The sequence below is a fragment of the Enoplosus armatus genome, chromosome 3 (assembly GCF_043641665.1).
Source record: "Enoplosus armatus isolate fEnoArm2 chromosome 3, fEnoArm2.hap1, whole genome shotgun sequence".
Lineage (NCBI taxonomy): Eukaryota > Metazoa > Chordata > Actinopteri > Centrarchiformes > Enoplosidae > Enoplosus > Enoplosus armatus.
In genome coordinates, this window is record NC_092182.1 from 18,298,951 (window position 1) to 18,318,197 (window position 19,247).

Below are 19,247 nucleotides of genomic sequence, written 5' to 3' on the forward strand. Positions count from 1 at the left end.
ATAAATGATGAATCAATTGATGAAAACACAATTGAGAGATTAATCAATAATGAAAATGAATGTTGCTACTTCCGTCACAGGAAGTATTGTGAAAGGACTCTCTTACTTATTGCTCTTAGATAGACCTTAGACCTGGTACAAACAAACTAACACCTTGTACAAAGACAGTGCAAGGAAACAAAACAGATTAAAGATGTCCGTCATTATATAATAATAACACAGTGTTTTTTTTGTTGATTTGCAAATAGGGCTGCAACTGAAGATTATTTTCCTATTGATTAAATTGAAAATTAATTGATAGTTTGACATTTTTGGAAATTCGCTTTCTGGCAGAAAGTTAGTGTTAGTGATAAGAGGATTGATACCAGCAATTAGCTTAGCTTGTCTTAACACAAAGACTCTGGTATGAGCAGGCACATCAAACTCAAATGCAAATAAGCTTGGTTTGTAATGCCAGAAAATAGTTAAAAATTCCCATCACAATTTCCAAAAGCCCAACGTGATGATATCTCTTGTTCGACCAACAGAACAACAAATTAGAATAATTCAATGGTATGAAACAGAGAAAACCCTTTTGAGAAGCTAGAAGCGATGCATGAAAAATGAGAATAGGTTTCTAATGTTGTGTGCGATTTTCCCCAGATTAACCCAGACTTCCATTTTTAGCACTAAAAGGATTCATGTTCTCTCCCTTTGAATCTGCACACAGCCGGGTGACATTTTTTCATTGTTCTCTGACAGCTTCAGTAATCTCTCTCACTCTCTCTCTCTCTCTGTCCATTTTCCCTCTGTTTCAGAGCATGGCACTGGCCTGGCTCCAGTCTCACCTGCCCTGTGTTAACCCATCCAGTATCGCCACTATCAACCATCAGCACGCTTCCAGTAAAGCTTGCTGAACAGGACTGTGTGGAGAACCATGCTGTCTGGGACGTGGCGGCGTTCTGTGGGGCACCAGCAGCCCGCTGCAGCGCCTGTGGTGGCCTCCAGGGGGTTGACAGTATGCGGGGTCCCCAGCGGCACGGTGGTCCTCGAGGCCCAGTATGACTACAACTACCGCGGTGCTGACGGACGGCAGGTCTGCATTAGGGAGGGCGAACGGTTTGTTCTCCTGAAAAAGACGAACAGTGACTGGTGGCAGGTGAGAAAACGGTTCATCTTTTGTTTGTCTTGTGTTGATGGAACCAAACATTTTAGGAAAACAGTTTGTGAAGAGAGGTTTTAAAGTTTGAATTTGATGAAAAGGATAATGTTGGCAATATTCTGTATTTTTGTTATTGCCATCAAATCCCATGAAAAGACCTAAACCAACAGTTGGATACTTCATCTCTAAATATTACAGCAATAGAGAGATATAAGCTATATCGGGCTGTGGCTACACAGGAAATACTTGTCTGTTTTTGGCTGTCCAGTGATTTAAGTACCTGACAAATCAAGGTACTTGATCACATAAATGTAAAACTCCTGTAAATCCAATATTGCTATAAAGCGGATATTAACTACCATGGAATAAACAGTAGGGCACATTTCAATGTAAAGTGTAATACCTGCACACTCCAACCACAAATGTACTTAAATATTTTGATTACAATCAGATCTTTGTCTGGTCAAAATATGCGTTACTCTTCTTCCATTCTATTTTTCAATAGCCTTGCACCTACATGTGATGTGTGTATATTTACACTCTCTGACAGTTGACAAATATCTATCATGTCATGGCATATACCACCAAATCACCACTAAGAAACACATTAGAAAAAATGCTATTAGCTGAGACCATAAATAAAGTTAACTTTAACTAAAACGTAACTACTTCAAAAGAGAAGTTGTGGGTTTTGCCATCACAGGAACTGCAGCGTAACACATTTCCGCATGGCATTCAGGCCTCAGCTGTGTTGGATGACACTTGGTTGAACTAAGTGGATTTCTGGGGGAGAAAATAGCAGAAGCCTTTGGAAATCTGTCTGTTCTTTTGACAGGTGCGGAGGATTGGTGCAGCCAGTAAAACAAAGCCGTTGTATGTCCCTGCCACATATGTGACAGAGGTGCCCATTGCGCCGATGCCCTCGCCACAGCGCCTCATCGTGTCTGCCTCGCTGAACTCCAACCTCAGGATACTGCCAAGGGTGTCACTCAGTCCCAGCCCAACGGGGATTACCTATAATGAACAGCATCAAGGTAACGTGAGTGAGGAAGACAGAGAGTCTGACAAAACATCTGTTTTTTTCAGTTGCAATGATTCTGTATTATAAAAGTAGAAAAAACATGTGTGTTGACGTTTCTCTTGAGTATAGAAGGAAAATAATTCAGAATTTATTTTACCGTCCTCCATCAGTGAACAAACCCATCTACCGCTCCATGGAAAACCTCAGTTCCAACAGTGCCTTCCAGGGGCTGGACAACACCAGCACAGGTGGGGGCCGCTTCCCCACCCTGCCCCTCTCTGGATTCACCTTTACCCCCAACTCCCCCACCTCCCCATCAGGCCATCTCATGGTTCCCGGGTCTCCCGCGGCCCAAACAGCACCACGGAACCCGAGGGTGGTCCCCATGATCACTCGGAGCCAGAGCTCCAGCAACCTGCCTGAGAACCTGATGGAGAACCCGTACGATGAAGTGGGCGGTGGCCTCAGTAGTCGCACCAACCACAGGATGCCCAAGAAGTCTTGTAGCCAGTGGGACGTGGTGGGAGCTTCCAGCAAGAACAATCATCTGCAGGTAGGAAGAGGCAAGGCCTACGAACCTGAAACAGATGTTACTCAAACATCTGGTTCACACAGCAGAGCCACGGTGGAGCGTTAAGGGGAAGTCCGGTACTGTATTTGTAAACCTGGGTGTCATTCCCATATTTGTGTCCATTTTGATTTCATGGGGACTACTTTCTGTGTTAACTTGTGCTGGTGTTTGAGATTATTTATACTGAATAGATATTTTATGAAAAGCTGCAGGAGGCTCGCGCTACTTTCCTCAATCAATGAGATTCAAGCTGTAATCCGTGTTTCCCAAATCTTTACAACAAAGGTAGTGATTAAAAGAAACCAACAGTTATAATGGACAAACGTGAGAAAAACACCCAGGTTGACAAATACAATAGTTTCCTTTCAATTAAGCCAAAGCAGGGCATGTTCACATCAATTGTGTTTGAGTAAACCTTTGGCCCAGTGAGGTCGATGCCTTTCACAACTGGGTGGCACAAAGTAATTGACAGCAGAAGTCAGACCAAAGATCTGCTCATTGTACTGATAAACCCCAAATACATTTAATGTAAGAGGGCAAGGTTTCAATCTAACAAGGTGTGCAAACATTTGAGGTGACATTTTATGCTCATCCATACACACATCCACAGTAGTAGGATGTGTTTTATTTATTCACAGATATTGACAGTAGTGGTCAGATACGCCAGTAAAGTTAGGATAAATATTTTTAATCTCATAGAGATATCTTGTTCTGCAATATATCTTGTGTATGGACCACAGCACAAACTGAGCTTAAGTTTACATTTTTGCACAGAAAGTCCATCTGAAATAAGGCAAGAAGAAATACAAGAAAGGGTCATGGCAACAAAACAGATTAATCCAGCACTAGTAGAAGTTGTTTGGATGTACGTGCTCTACACTCACCAAATACTGTAGCTGACAATCTTAGTCAAAACTAATACCACATCCGTTGACAGTTATCAAAGTTTTACAGGTCTAAGGCAAAAGATATTTTCGTCTGATAGCCAGCAGTTACGCATCAGAAAACCACAGTCTCAACTGTAAATTCAGCCGTTACTTCATGCCTCCTCTGATCCTAATTAGTATGAAGGATAGTGAATGAATGAAATTAGGTCAAACACATCCATCACATGTTGCTGCCGTTGGAGGAAGTGTGGGATTGGATTAGTTTGATTTCCACTCATTCACAAAATCTCTGATCTGATGGATTTACAGGTCGTAACTTCAACACTGTAATAAACCAGCTGGTAGTTTATCCTTGTGACTGTGCAGGTTAAACCTTAAGAAACGAATAAAAAACAAGGTAAATTATAGGTGAACTTCAGATCTTAGCATGATTATTGAGATATGTTTCATTCACTTCATTCAATCAGAATCTTTTTCAGGTGGAAACTAATAAATCTTGGAATATTAATTTTGTACAAAACTGATTGAAATTCAAAAAGACTTTGTGCGATCCCACCAGACAACTGAGTGCAGCCACGGCAGCAGAGGTTGTGTTTTATCTACGTCTGTACTTGACCTTAATAATCCCCCTAGAGCAGCAATCAAGTTAGCATTGCGGTGACGTCGGAGCCTCCCTGTATTACATCAGAGAGGATTACACAAGACGTTGTTGTTGAGCAAAATACTGAATGTTATCTGTCTGCTCAGCTGAGGGAAGCTCCCACGGCCGAGTATCCAAACTGTCTCTCCTAAAGGAGTTTTGCCTCCACTGAACCATGCATGCACCGGTGACTTCCGACTTCGGATGGCTGTGATCTCAGTGGAAATGACAGTGCTCTTTCCATCTCTCTCCTTCTCTCTTCCTCTCTGTCTGTTTCTGTATGTATCCCTCTCTCTCTCTCTCTCTCTCTCTGTCTCCCCGAGGACCTTCTTCGTTTAACACCAGCACACACCAGCCACATTCAGGTCATACCTCCCTGATTTTCATCCAGGAAACGCTCTCTCACCATGCATTTTTGTCAGCCCTTTTTTTTAACTGCAGCCACGCTGATGATGAATTTCAATTACATTTAATCTCCAGGGGGCAAAGTTCTATTTGAATATAAAGAGATAAGACTGACTAATGTATAATTATTAAAAGGTTGTTTTCATGACTTTTGTGCCTTAATTTGTTAGTACGCTACAAGTATGTGGACGCCTGAAGTCTGTGGACATCTCATACCAAAACCATGGCCATAAAATGCTACGACAATACACTTCTGGAAAGATTTTCCACTAGATTTTGACAAGAGCAGTAGTCACCAGACAGCCACTGATGTTGGGGGATAAAGCCTGGCTCACTGTGCTGGCCAGTCAAGTTCCTCCACAACAGACGTCTTTATGGACCTCACTTTGTGCACACGGGCAATGTCATGTTGAAACAGGAAAGGGCCTTCACCAAACTGTTGCCACAAAGTTGGAATAATCGTATCACTGTTTGTTGTAACATTAAGATCAGAACGAAGAGGCCAAGCCTATATCATGATGCGGATAGGGGTGTCCACATACTTTTGGCCATGTAGTGTAGAGTGAGTGATGAAATGCGAGATGCCTCACATCTTTTGTGTTTCCAGTCAAATATGACTTATCATAGGAAATGAATGTATGAGCCTGTGTTAAGCATTGAAACACACACCAGCATGCATACACACAAACACACACCACACCTGCAACATCTCCTCCTGTGTCTACACCCCTCCCCCCCACGGAAACCAAAGCTTTCAAGCAAAACATTGGGACAGAAAACATAGAAACCTCTCACGTTTAACTGCACTCACACATTCACACTTGCAGCAATTTCTTCTCTCTCACATATCCCACTTTTCCCAACCACAAGGACCAGACATTAAAACCCACATTTGACTAGATCGATACAGCACTGACCAGCTGTCGTATCTCTGGGCTATGAATAAAGCTTCTCTCTCTTTGCTCGTGTCATTTTCTGGTAGAATCACAATGAGCATGCAACCAACTGTGAATAAGCACTTGATCATAGCGCAAGCTGGAAGAGGAAGTGTTGTAAGTAGTATTCAATACTGAATAAGATAAAGCAGTCAACTATTCTTTGTACCAAACCGATGGGACGGCTGCCCACACAGAAGACAAAATGTGTTCATTGTTCTGGAAACAACAAGCAGGTGATGATGTCAGTTATAACCTTTTCATTACCATGTTTGTTAATCTTTAACTACATTTAAAAAGAAGCTACTTGTCTTTAGTGAAATGTGTTTCTTCTTTCGTTACCTTTTACAATGGCAGGAATCTTTTACTTAAGGAAGCAATTATTGTATTATTTTTACATGCAGTTTTTTTCATGTAGATATTGTAAAAAAAGCAGAAACAAATGTAAGCCTACTAAGCTTAAGCCTGTTTTACATTCAGATTGAATGGCCAATTCATTCAAAGTTCTGTGTGTGTCGATTCAGAGGTCTGGAACAAGAGTTATTTTATACGTTATATCTATAATATAGCTTTATAGCAAAGTTTATTAATGGACCTTTCTCACAGCAGATATTCTGACTTGTCATTGCAGGAAAGGTGTAACTAATAGCATTAATGATTCCCTTTAAGTGTGCAAGCAAGAGATGCCAGTGAGCCAGCACACACAGTAACAGAGCCCTGGCAGGAGTACATATAAATGGAGTGCAGCAGCCGTCTTTAATGTTATTAGTTACACCTGTTTTTGACGAGTCAAAATGTCTGCTGCAAGACAAGTCTATTTGTATTTTAAATACAGATTTCTGCACCCACATATACTAAAATCTCATCCATAATGCAGCCAGAATACAAATTGCAAAATATATTTGTTGAACACATTCATACAAAAAGACCGCAACTTCCTCCCCCAGTGCAGGGCTCTCTGAAGTTTTTCTTCTGACACATAGTTTTTAGTTTGTTTTATTTTGCAGAACAAATTGACTGTTTCATTTTTTTTTTTACGTCGTTTTGGAGTTATGTTAGCAAATCATGCCCAGTATTATTCAGATTTGAAATTTTCCAGTGGAAGACAATCAGCTTTTCATCTGACAGATGTTCATGAAAATATATTTTACCAACCCATCATGGGCTTTTAAGCTAATGACTGAGGTAACAGGTTGGGAACAAGTTGGCAGGAGACTCCTTGAGAATCAAAAATATATATGCCCCCCAATATCTGTAATTCTGTGATCTGTCATTTAGTTACAAATTTGTCCAAACACATTTGTCCAAAGTTATATGTAAACTTGCTTTTTGCATAGCATATGTTTAATCAGCCATGGCCCCATTTAACCCCGATGAGAGACACCTGGTTTAGATTTAATCACTGAGGTGAACAGTGGGAGACAGTGAGACAGGAAGCTTCAGGCGAGCTCGAGACTCAGTGCTGCCCCCTGGAGTAAACTACAATTACACCTCTTTTTACATGTTCCCCACAGGCACACACATGCATCCATACACACCGTGTCCCCTCAGTCATTATCTGAAACGACTACGTGTTACGTAACAGGGATCAACCAGCTAGCCAGTCAATCAGTTTGTGAATTTTGTCCCTGCTGTATTTTCGTGGAAAGATGATCTTCCATGCATAACTTTTCAATTAATTCCATTGGATTTGTTATGTCGTCTCTTGTAGCTGCTGCTTTAGTCCTCTCTATCTGGGTGAGCACATGCGTCCCTATAAGCTCTGCCTTAATCCAAAGTCTGACGGGTTATTCTATAGTAAGAGGCGGTGGGATTTACTGGTTTCTCTTTGTGATTTCTGCGGGGTTTCTGTCTTTACACACTGACACTGTTTTTGTTCAAAGCACTGCTGTCTGCTACTTGTGGTACTTGTTATGTGCCCCTTATCTGAACACACACATATTCTAGTTCACATAATGTAGTCAAGTCAAGCTTATTTGGACTGTATACTGTACAATATTTACAGCATGCAACACCTACTGTACTATCTATAGAACACTGATTTGGAAAAGAAAACGCCTGTAGTTGCACAAACATACACACAGACCCTTATGGTAACATGAACACACATACATTCACTCTAGGTAATGCAATGTAATGTTGTATTTATTTGTATTTTAAGTCTCATTTCTTCTTCCTCCATGTCCCGCTTCTCCCTTTCTACTTCTTTTCCTCTCTCCCTCTCTTTCTTTCTCTTTTCCCCCTTTACTCTTTCTGCCTACAAGGTCCCAACAGAGTCCTATCTGTCCCAGCTGTCCTGGCAGGACTCCCCTCTTTACAATGAAATGCAGTCAGAGAAGCGTCTGTCGCAGCTGGAGCCGCCCTGCCCTGCCCCGGGTCAGCAGCCTCTTCAGATCATAGACCTGTGGGAGCGGTTCTCGGACCCATCCACAGGCAGAAGCTACTACATCAACAGCATCACCAAGGAGAGGTCCTGGAAACCCCCTCGCCGGGCCCGTGGACGCAGCACCAACAAGGTAAAGCACCCAACACAGCCGGTGTTCATCCACTGTTTGTTACTCCTCCTGAATCCACTTTTTACTTAACTAGAATTGCTTTAAATTTGAAAATGTGGGTAACTTCAGAGCTGGATGAAAGCTTCTTTTCTCACAGGAGAGGATAGAAAAGGGTCAGGATGTAGAGTAAAAGAGTCTGCTCATTTATATGCTCACATAGTTTGACTGTATCAGCACTAAAAGGGACCTTTTCAGCCCAATAACTTCATAAGACCTGAAGGAGAGCACACTGGCTCGCATATTTTCTCTTTACTTAGACATGAGGTGATGCTGAGAGGGTTGCACACACACAGTGATCACAGGACAGGTTTCCACAGCTGGAAGCTGAAGTCTAGTGCACGTGGGGAGACTCATATATGAGTTTAAATGGCAGTTACTCTCCATATTCTCACTTTGCCATAGGGTCACATTGAACTTAACACTTGGAGAGTTGCTGAATATTACATAGGAAGTGGGCAAGGTCTTTGATATGGACAGACAGCTTTAAAGGAATCATTTGACATTTTGGGAATTATGCATCTTGCTGAGATAGATGACGAGATTGATACCGCTGTCATATCTGTCCATTAGATATACATACTATTCTACAGCCAGGAGACGGTTAGCGTAGTTAAGCACAAAGACTGTAAACAGGAGGAAACAACTACACTGACTCTGTTCAAAGGAAACAAAATCCGCCCACCAGCACCTCTAAAGCTCACTGATTAACATGTTATATCTAATTTGTTTAACCCGTACAAAAACAGATTGTAAAAACGACAATTCGCTATTTTATGGGGTGTTGAGCCTCTGAGCAGTTGCCAGGCAACCAGCAGAGACTCCAGGATGTTACTTACCCTCAGCCAAGAAATAGTCGGGTACATAACCCACCGTAAAGCGGTGCTGGTAATCATATTTTGTTACATTAAGGAGAGAGCCAGGCTAATTGTTTCCCCCTGTTTCCAGTCTTTGTGCTAAGCTAAGCTAACAGGCTGCTGGCAGTAGCTGCATGTTTAACGGACAGATATGAGGGTGGTATCGACCTTCTCATCTAACTTTCTGCAAGAAAGCGAATAAGCGTTCAGTATTTGACACAATTTCAAACTATTCCTTTCACACTCGGAGAGTATATGAATATTGCACACTAACTGACCTGAAGGTTATTGAAATGGGCAGACAGGTTTACATCTGGAGTTGTGAGAGTAACTAATTAAATCTATTGAAAGTTGACAAAATAACACAAACTTTATATATATAGTGCATTCTAACAATAGCCCTCTGTAGATACAGCCTCTGTGAAACTTATGTTCAGTGTTTGTTTATCCTTTCCTGTTTTACAATCTGTTTTTTCTTCTGTTTCTCTCACAGTCCAGTCCAGTACAACCTCAGACATTACCCAGAGAAACCAATCTGTCGCTACCACTTCCTGAAGCTGGCAATGGAACCATGCACAGGGTAAGATGTAATGTACTTCTAAGAAGTGGTAAGATGCAGCCTCCCTGATGACATTTTGTGTGATTTATGATTAGATTACCTACATTGGTAATCAGAGCACCTTTCAAATGATGACCTGTGACTTCATTGGATAAACTCGTGCTCTGCTGCTATTGTTGCTTTCTCCACCCCCGCCTCTAACTAACCACAGAGAGCTACACGGGCACGGGCGTCTTCTTGAACTTTTGAGTGTATTCTGTTTTCCTTGTTCTTTTCTTTCTTTTGTGCTTCACCTCCAAGCTGCCAAACACTTTGAATCACCTGTATTGTCTTTAAAGTGCCATAAAAAGAAAGTTCTAGGAAGGGTATCCCACTGAATATCACACACATTTATCACTACACAGACCGATCGTCTCCAAGCACGCAGGAGTTTCTGAGGATGGAGAGACGTCCTTTCAAGTCAATTTTATTTATGTAACCCAATATCACAAATCACAAATTTGTCTCGGGGGGGGGGGGGGGGGGGGGGGGGGAGAGAGAGTTTTAAGTTTGGATTTAAAGGCCTCAACATGGTCAGACTGTCGGATATCAACAGGGAGGAAAAGACCCTGCCGTCAGCTGACTTCTATTTAACTCTGGGGATGGACAGGAGGCCTGTAGTCTGAGAGCAGGGAGCTCGGGGTGGGATACAAGGTTTAAGGAGGTCAGACAGCTATGAAGGGTGCAGGCTTGTTAACAATTGTGTAAGTCATTAGAGGCACCTTAAAGTCCAATCTGACATGGATAGGGAGCGAATGAAGAGAAGTATTTTATGTATTTTTAAATCTGCCCACACATTGGCTTTGCACTTTAGCTTTTATTCAATAATCCTTGTCACAAGGAAGTTTGTACTGATGAGTGTTTATGATGCTGTGATTAGTCTGAGCGTTTGGTAGTTTTTTTATGATAATTCATTTGGTTCTCCAGAACTGTCAAGGAGGTTTTATATTCTTAACTTATTGCTCTGTCATGTGATGTAAATAATTATTAAGAGTGTTTAATAATCATTCTTATGCAACATTGTTGTGCAAACAGCTGAGCTTTGGCATCTGTAAACACAGACAGACCGTGAGAAGCCATTTCTATACATACGACTCTATTGTCAGTGGCTATCTGTTACCCAGAGTGCACACAGCATCCAGACCAGGACTGTGTTCCAGATTAAAGCAGGGACCAAATTAAAAAGAGGGATTACATCTTTCTAGTTGCCCAATTGTTTACTGACTGACTGCCTTATTTATTTATTTATTTCTCAACTGTCCCCTGGCACACACTTCCTCTCAAATAGTGTTTTTGTTGGGCTAATCCCTGAAGGGAATAACAAGGTAATGCCTCTTGATCTGATGCAGATGAGCAGAAGCCATTAGAGCCACACAGAGGGAGGCCGAGGACTCTTTTAAATCCAAAACGTTACAAAACATTTGCTAAATTTAAACCACTCACTGAAGCGTCTCATCAGCCTTAAACTCCCTCTCTGACCTCACAGATGCCGTCATCGTCAAACCCCCACCGTTTCATTCATTTCACCTGTTTTGTAAACTTGATTTTACAATAGAGTTTTTCTACACTCCGGATGAGGAAGTACATCTGTTGTTTCAGATGTAAAAAATGTGAAATTGAAATTGACCTTTACACCCCATCAATGACGACATCTACGCGGTGAAGCAACGCAAGCTGCGTGATCCAGATTGTTAGAGATAAGCATTTTGCATCTCAAGGTTGCATTGCCTCAACGTTGCGTCAGTGTTTCAAATTTAATGTTGCTCATCAAAAAAATACCCTCATGATCAAAGCAGTGATTCCCCCATCAAGTCAGTTTGAGATGCGTTCTGTTGACCTATATGTGTCACTTTTTATTCTATGGTACATGTACTGCCAAACAGGAACTTCACCAGTGATGTATAATGCATACTGCATGCGACACTAGTTAATGACCCAGGTGTTAAAACCAGAGTGACCCATATTACACACCGCGTTCTCTAGTCTAGATTTGTATTCTTAAAAAAGGTTTTAACCTTGTTGACTCCTTCCTGTCCTTTGTGGGCTCGTGTATGAGCAAGTGAATAAGTACATTTACTCAACTATTGTGCTTTAACACAATTTTGAGGTAATAGTACATTACCTATACTTATTGAAGAGGGACATGTTGTACTTTTTACTCCTCATCATGTTCTGTCTATATTCGACAGTTGAGCTGAAACGATTAATTTCAATCAACAAGTTTGATCGTCGATTAATCGTTCAAGTTGATTTTTGAGCAAAAATATAAACCCTTCTCTGGTTCTAGATTGACTGCTCTTCTTGGTTTTATATCATTGTAGATTGAATATCTTTGGTTCTTGATCTGTTGGTCAGACAAAACAAGACCCAGTTTGGGAAATAGTGATGCACTTTCTTCACAGTTTTCTGATGTTTTATGGACCAAATGACTGATGAAAATACTCTGCAGATTAATCGATCATGAAGATAAATGTTGGTTGGAGGCCTATTTGACAGGTATAGTTACTTACACAAACATATCCTCACTTTATAGAATATGATGAATTATTTAAAACTATTGATTATATAAAAGTGGCTATTTTTACAGTATCTTTTCATACAAGACATAGTGATCCTGGATTTTTAGTCTTGGTCTCTTATTTTCCAGTAGGATTGGTCAAGTTTGCATTTGTGTCACTACTATTTGGAGTGGCAGAAGCTGGACATTTCTGCCCCTGTCCCTCACTTACAGCCTCTACAGTCTATTTCTGCTCGCCTGCTCACTAGTTTCCACACGTTATTAAAGGTGTTAACACTGACTCATGTTGGTGGGAGGCGTGTCTTGTGGAGAATAAATATACTAAAGATGAGCCTCCACACAATCACAATCTCTTTTTTTGTCAAATTAGATGAACTACTCCACAACCCTGCCATGTGCAATCCAGCAATCTATCTTACAGCATAAAGGGTGTGAGTAATTTTATTTCTGCTACATTTTGCGCTCAGTACTCCTGTAGTGTAGTAAGTGAAGGCTAAACCTGACCTTGTAACTGTTTTAACATTAAGTTATTTGTTACTTTTACTGAAGTAAAGCATCCCAGACACTAGTTGATGTGGCAATGATTGCAAAGTTGTAGTGTGATTATTCTGAGCTGCTTTACATGAGGCTGATTGTACCAGCTGATAAAGCCAGCTTCCCTCTAGAATGGGGAAGTAGATGCAGGCTGAGACCGGAGGGCGAAATGAATGGTTTTTACATTTTGACACTGCCATGACCAAAAACGACAGAAGACTTAAACTCTCAAAAACAAGAGTTGGCTGGATTATATAACTGGGTGATCAGCGATAATGAGCACCTATGCTGTAAGTTCATTTGAATTTCTTACACAATATTATTTACTGAATTGTGCTGTTGTTTTCATTCTATGTCATTATTGGTGTGTAATTTCTGGCAGCATGTGTGAAATAGTAAGTAAAGTAAGTGAAAATGTAGTTCACTCACTTGGCTTTTCAATGTCAGAGGCGTTGGTACTGACTTCTATCTGTCTCTCAACAAGCTGATGTGACTCTATCTAAGTGGATGTGTGTGATTCAGTTCAATAACTTGAGTCAAACAAGTACTATGCATGTTGTGTTGCAGTCTTATTGAGCAAGGGCCGCAACTGTGTGTTTGTGTGTTTGAGTGTACCTCAGTGGCGAATCAAAGAGCATGTTAGCAGGCAGGATGTAACCGAGGTAGAGGAGTAGTTTCGGTGTTGGTGTGAGCGTTGGCCCGTGCTTCGTGGCTGCTCTTAACTGAACACATTTGTCAGCATCCTGTTTTTATGAGTGGGTGTGAAATTTACCCAAATTTCTGCCTTTTTCAATCAAATGTTTTCGTCTCACAAATAGTGACAAGTCACAAAAAAAATTTTTTACAGAAAGCCTGAAAGTTAAACATTCTTTTGTATTTTTTTTTGCAGGTTAATTATACAGAAAATATAAAAGATTAGAATTGTGTTTTAAAATAGTAACTGTTCATCTGTGTTTCCTTTCAATCCACTTAAATTCAAAGGACTTTATTGGCATGTTTCAAAATACAATGTTGCCAAGCATGAAAATACAATTTGTCCATGTATTTGTATAGTAATAATAGTAACATGAACATTAACACAACATTACGATTGATATATATTAGTTATAGATATACAGTATATCCTATGCGTGTGTGTGTGTGTGTGTGTGCTGATGAATGGTTTATGTTTAGGAAAGGATGAATCAATTCCCTGTCTTTTTTCCTTTCTTATTTCCTGTCTTTGTCTTCATGTCTCTCTGCCTTCTTTCTCTCCAGCAATCACCTGATTTCCTCTTCGGGAGCCACCAGAGGAAAACTGACGGTGGCTGGCAGATGAAACAGGTGAGACTCTACCTGCTGCACTCTTTCATCGCCAGAGGACGATCTAATGCATTTCACCTCGACTTTCACCTTGTTAAGAAAACACCCGTCAAAGAGTAAAGTAGAAGATAAGCGCCCTTTACCAGTTTTACATATATCTCCCTTCACAACAGAATGTAAAACAGGACGTCATACTATTCTGGTGGCGGAGTCTGCCACCTTGACTTTGTTCCTATGTTTGCACATCTACTACCAGAGCCATTAACAGTATGTCTGTACATAAATATTTATAGGTTACTTGGACTGCCTATTCTTCTTTTATAGGCGTTTAGCTGACAACTCTTTCCTTGTTATTCTCGTTCGCATGCCTGACTGGGAAGGTAATCCTAAGTGTTTTTTCAGCATTGGAAGGGCTTTTGATGGAGGGTATTTTCCTCATGAAAATCAATGAACTCGAGTCGTTAGATTTGCAAAAACTGCATCTCCACTGTATTACTGTAGAATACATTAAAGTAATGCCAGCTATGCTCTTTAGATTCTCAGAGATCAGCATTTATGCATATTAAGGTGGTGAAATAGCAACTCATGGTGTAAAAAGAAAGGCTGTTACCCAAGCACTTCTTACTGCAACATGTTGCATCACAGTGGGGTGTGGGTGCGCTTGGTTTAAAGCCCTTTTAAAGGCCTCCTCTTAGCAAAGGAGCAGATTTGGCTCTTAGTGCTAATCCTCCTTGCATGAAAAAGATGGCAAACATTAGGAGGGATATTTAGTCTGATTGTTGAAACTAGGTTACAGGGATTGGGAAAGGTACTTAATTATGGCTGTTGCTGCATGAAAAGTTGAAGTTGTGTGAATTTGTGCATTTGTGTGCGATCATGCACACTTATGTAAATGCTCTCGGGATTGTTAGCATATATATTTTGCATGTACAGTACAGGTGCATGTACATGCTTCGCTGTGTCTCTGACTCTCTGCCTCTCAGCTCTTCCTGTGAAGTGAAGCAAAATGATTTGAACCTCTGAAGGAAACTGCAGTTTGTCCCAGTGTGTAACCTGCTCAGGATAGACACTCAGAATGCTTCAGTTGTTCACTGCTGCTGCATTGCTGTTCTTCCCCAAAGAGGAATTGTTTAAAATACTAAATAAAAATAAAGCTTATTTCAGAATTGATCTGACATGGCAGAAAGGTTTCATGATGGCTACCACTGTTGTGATTTGGCGCTATATAAATAAAATTGAATTGTATGAAATCTACTGAGAGAACTGAGAGCACACTAAGATATGAAATGCTGATGCTGAGGAAGTGTGCTCCAAGTGTGACCAAAGTGAGTGGGGTGACATTTAAACCCATGTGAGAAGGATTTGCCAGCCAGCATTCAGTGCCCTGACTGGGGCACTTTATAGTCTAAACTAGTCCATCATTCAGAGAAATAAAGATTTCATCTGTGATTAACAAATACATCCACTAGTGAGCAAAGGTCCTCATTTTACTGTAGGTATAACTTGGAATGAAAAGTTGAAAGAGCAGATGGGAATAGAAACAGCAACATGCAACTTCTGCATGCTTGTTTGCAGGAATTGTATGTATTGTGTGCAAAGTAAATTGATCTCACATGAAAGTTGTTACCAACAGTAGCTCATATAGGAAATGAAGATGTTGGGAGAAAAAATGCATGTTTAATGTTTGAAAAGGACTGAACTTTCTGTTGCTCCTTCCTGTTGCTTGTTTGTGATTGTAATTGTTTAGGAGTTTATGCTCATTGTACTGCTGCACTCATTCAAGGTTGCTCTAGGCAAGAGCATCAGCTAAATACTAAAATATACAGTAAATATAAAGAAAAAGTTATTCAGAAGAAATGATATAAATGATAAATAAATAATGCAATGGGAACATATTGTGTTTATTGAATCAGTGATCCCTTGTTTGTCTGTTCCACGTTTCACCACTGACCCATACACTTGACCCTGACCTTTAACCCCTGTGAAGAGCATGCAGCGCGCCGCCTCCTCTGACACCCTGAGCACGATGACGTTCAACAGTGCCAATGCCCAGTTCCGTAACTCTGGCCCCACGCATGACGTCAAGCAGCAGCTCAGCCACTCCCAATCTATGATCCTGCCTGAGAACGGCAAGGTACTCACCTCCAGAGCACATAGACATGACAAGGTCATAAACTGTGTGTACAGTGTTCTCAGACGTGCAGAGAGAAGAGGAAATGCAGAACAGTTTTCACACAAAACACTGGACACGAGCACATGTACACATACAGATAAATGAGCACAGCTGACGATGCCCACTTCCTGTCTTTCAGCTGGTCCAGCAGATCAAAGATTACTCCTGTAATGTGACCAACATCGTCGTGGAGCCTCCGTCTCCCGAGAGCTCTCCAGACAGCGATGGCTGCACACCGGTGAGAAAACAAAATACGTCTATATGAGTATAATATATTATATTGATTTAATTTTATATATAGATAGACAGCTTTGGGAACATAATACTTTCTTAAACATTCTGAGGAGCATCTGGGCCTCCTGAACCGGTTTTAAACTGCTAAATTATACAACCAGCCTTTTTAATGAACTTATTAGTCCAGTATCTGTCCTTGGCAGTAATGCTGTGACCCCAACAAACAACAGCAAAAGGCAGTGGCCATAAAGCTCTGGGGGAAAACAACATGGACAGTTTTTTTTTAACACAACGTTAACATTTTCTGCACGTTTCTGTTTCACATGAACACACATTTGTAAAATCCGGTTCTGAAAAAAAATCTTTTTTTCAAAGAATTCATGTGGTGATAGGCCAAGATAAATGTTGTAAATAATGAAATATGAGTTTGTCAGTTTGTTATTTGCAGATGTTGTGAGATGTCTGCAGCTGGTCACTTGCCGCTCATGTCGTTGTGACAGTAAAAGTGCGCTGTGTCTTTACAGAAGAACATCACATGAGCATATTATATTTGGAATTTGAAAGAAACTTGAGAAAACTGTCCACAGTGGTCTTTGGATTAATCTGAGTAATTGTATCTCAAGTTTTTTTATGTCATTGGTCAACTATTTGAGCTTGACTCAGGATATCTCAAAACCTATGCAAATAAAACAAACTAAATTCAACGAGCTTTGCTCTTTCTCTGTTCTCTCTTTAAAATGGTCTTCACTGCTGATTTTCCTCACTGTCTTCATATACTGTACTCAACACTTATGACTGCGTAGTTTGTGTTAATTCAGTTCTCCTGCACCTTAAACGGGGCCACACCGCAGTGGGAGATTTTAGAGCAACTCCCCTCCTGCTATTTTTTGAATGATGCAACAGTCAAGTTAAATGGGTTCGCTCAGGATGCAGTATATTACACAGAGGAAAAGCCCTCTGCTGTACTTTACTGTTAAAATTTCAACTTGCCCTCACATACTCTCATTATTCAAGATTGTGAAAACAGTGTGATAGTATAGGTATTAGTACTTGAATATTGCAGATTTGAATGCACTTTAAAGCCTTTTAATGTGTTCTCAGGAGTTGGAGAAAGCCGGCCTCTTGAACAAGACAAAGATTGCAGAGGGAGGACGGAAACTGAGGTGAGGCGTCATGAGGCGGCCCAAGAAAATATAACGCTTGAATAAATGAAGGCAAGTATGATTTTCTGTTGTGAATCCTGTCTGACCAGTATACATGTGTTGCAGGAAAAACTGGAGCCCCTCCTGGGTGGTGTTGGTCGGGAACAGTCTGGTTTTCTTCAAAGATCCTAAATCACAGACTCCTTCCAGCTGGGTAAGAGCTCAGACAAACTCTGTGTTTAATGATTTTAATCCAGGTAACGTCTTCGCAAAAACATACATTCGTTCATAGTTTCTCCAGTATAAAATAGAAAACTGGGTGAAAAATCATTACATGAAGCTAGTTTCCTAATTTCAAAATCCTCAGCGAACTCTTGTGATTCATTTCGTACATGGTGGATTTTCTTATTTAGAATTAAACATTGTGAAGTAACTTTTGAAGTCAGCTGTTGAAGTCATGTTTTTCACTTTCTCTTCATGGGATCTTGCAGTGAAAGATCATCAACATCAACTCTTCTGATCATAAAATGGGTCACACAAACCTGTTGCAGGTTCTGTGTGAAAGTTGGTCATAATGTACGAGTCAGTCAAAAGTGGTTGCCCACAAAATAAACACCCAAATGTTTTTGAAACATATATGGGTCGATTAACCCAACTAAGTGTTGAGAAAATAGAGCAAAACTTGATTTTCTTTTACCTGTTTATTGAAAACAGAAACCAGGAAATAGTCGCCCTGAGAGCAGTGTGGATTTAAGAGGAGCACAGCTGCACTGGGCCAACGAGCTGTCCAGCAAGAAGAACGTCTTCAAGGTAAGAAACAAGTGAAATAACCATCAGAAAACCTAGTGAGCATCAACTGTTCTTCAGCTACCTTTTTCGTTTTCGTTTGAATTGTTGCTGTGAGCTGATGTGCAGAGAGGACAATGTGACAGCTGATAAGCAGTGAAACATAAAATCATGTTTCTGTCATTAAGGGAAGTGAGAGTGGGAAGCTTTTCTTCACCCGGTCACTCTACAGTGACCATCAGTGAGGAAGACGAAACCATAAAAATAGATATTCCAGTGAGATGTGGAAGATTAAATGTGACTTCTATATTCTCTTTAAAATCAAGAAATGTCCAGATGAGTGAGCGTAACATGTGATAACTTTTTCATCTGAAACAAGAAAAAAATATATTCTTAAAACCCTCGTTGGGTAGCTTCGGGGCCAGTTCATCACACAGTGACGTGGTATGTAAATGTGTGTGTTGTAGCTGAGGACAGTGACGGGAAACGAGTTCCTGCTGCAGTCGGAGACGGACTCTCTGATCAAAGAGTGGTACAGCACCATCCAGAGCGTCATCGACAGGCTGGTGGGTCGCAAAACACACAACACACACAGAGTTTTGCTTTCAGTGTACAACTTCTCTATTAGTGGTCAAACGGTTTCCCTTTGGATCAAAATAGTGTCATACCCTCAGTATGTAAGCTTCATGTTTTCCACTTCCCGTCTTGTTCTTCGTGTTGTTATCTTTTTATTTTCTTTTATCTAAATTTAGTTTCTACCCTTTACAATGTGTTTATATAATCAGTCCCTCTTTTAATGTCATTTAAGCCTGATGTTAAGAACTGAATTTCCTTTCATGTGTAATAAACATGTGATATATAAAAATGCTTCACAGGATACATACTGCACTAATTCAGAAATGTATATTGATACGTTAACTGTGTGTCAAATTAGTACATATAATGTGAAAG

General features: G+C 40.6%; 1 protein-coding gene across 1 annotated transcript in view; it reads left to right on the plus strand.

Annotated features, from left to right (window-relative positions):
• The window catches only part of arhgap9 (Rho GTPase activating protein 9), a 41,403-nt gene that overhangs the window by 11,281 nt on the left and 10,875 nt on the right, over positions 1 to 19,247 (plus strand). The window contains exons 3-14 of the mRNA XM_070901903.1: positions 798 to 1,138; positions 1,977 to 2,175; positions 2,333 to 2,715; positions 7,865 to 8,116; positions 9,503 to 9,589; positions 13,917 to 13,982; positions 15,949 to 16,095; positions 16,274 to 16,372; positions 17,470 to 17,531; positions 17,637 to 17,724; positions 18,225 to 18,320; positions 18,764 to 18,862. Coding sequence (XP_070758004.1) covers positions 917 to 1,138; positions 1,977 to 2,175; positions 2,333 to 2,715; positions 7,865 to 8,116; positions 9,503 to 9,589; positions 13,917 to 13,982; positions 15,949 to 16,095; positions 16,274 to 16,372; positions 17,470 to 17,531; positions 17,637 to 17,724; positions 18,225 to 18,320; positions 18,764 to 18,862 — 1,800 coding nt within the window. The 5' untranslated portion in view covers positions 798 to 916. The remainder of the gene's footprint in view (positions 1 to 797; positions 1,139 to 1,976; positions 2,176 to 2,332; positions 2,716 to 7,864; positions 8,117 to 9,502; positions 9,590 to 13,916; positions 13,983 to 15,948; positions 16,096 to 16,273; positions 16,373 to 17,469; positions 17,532 to 17,636; positions 17,725 to 18,224; positions 18,321 to 18,763; positions 18,863 to 19,247) is intronic.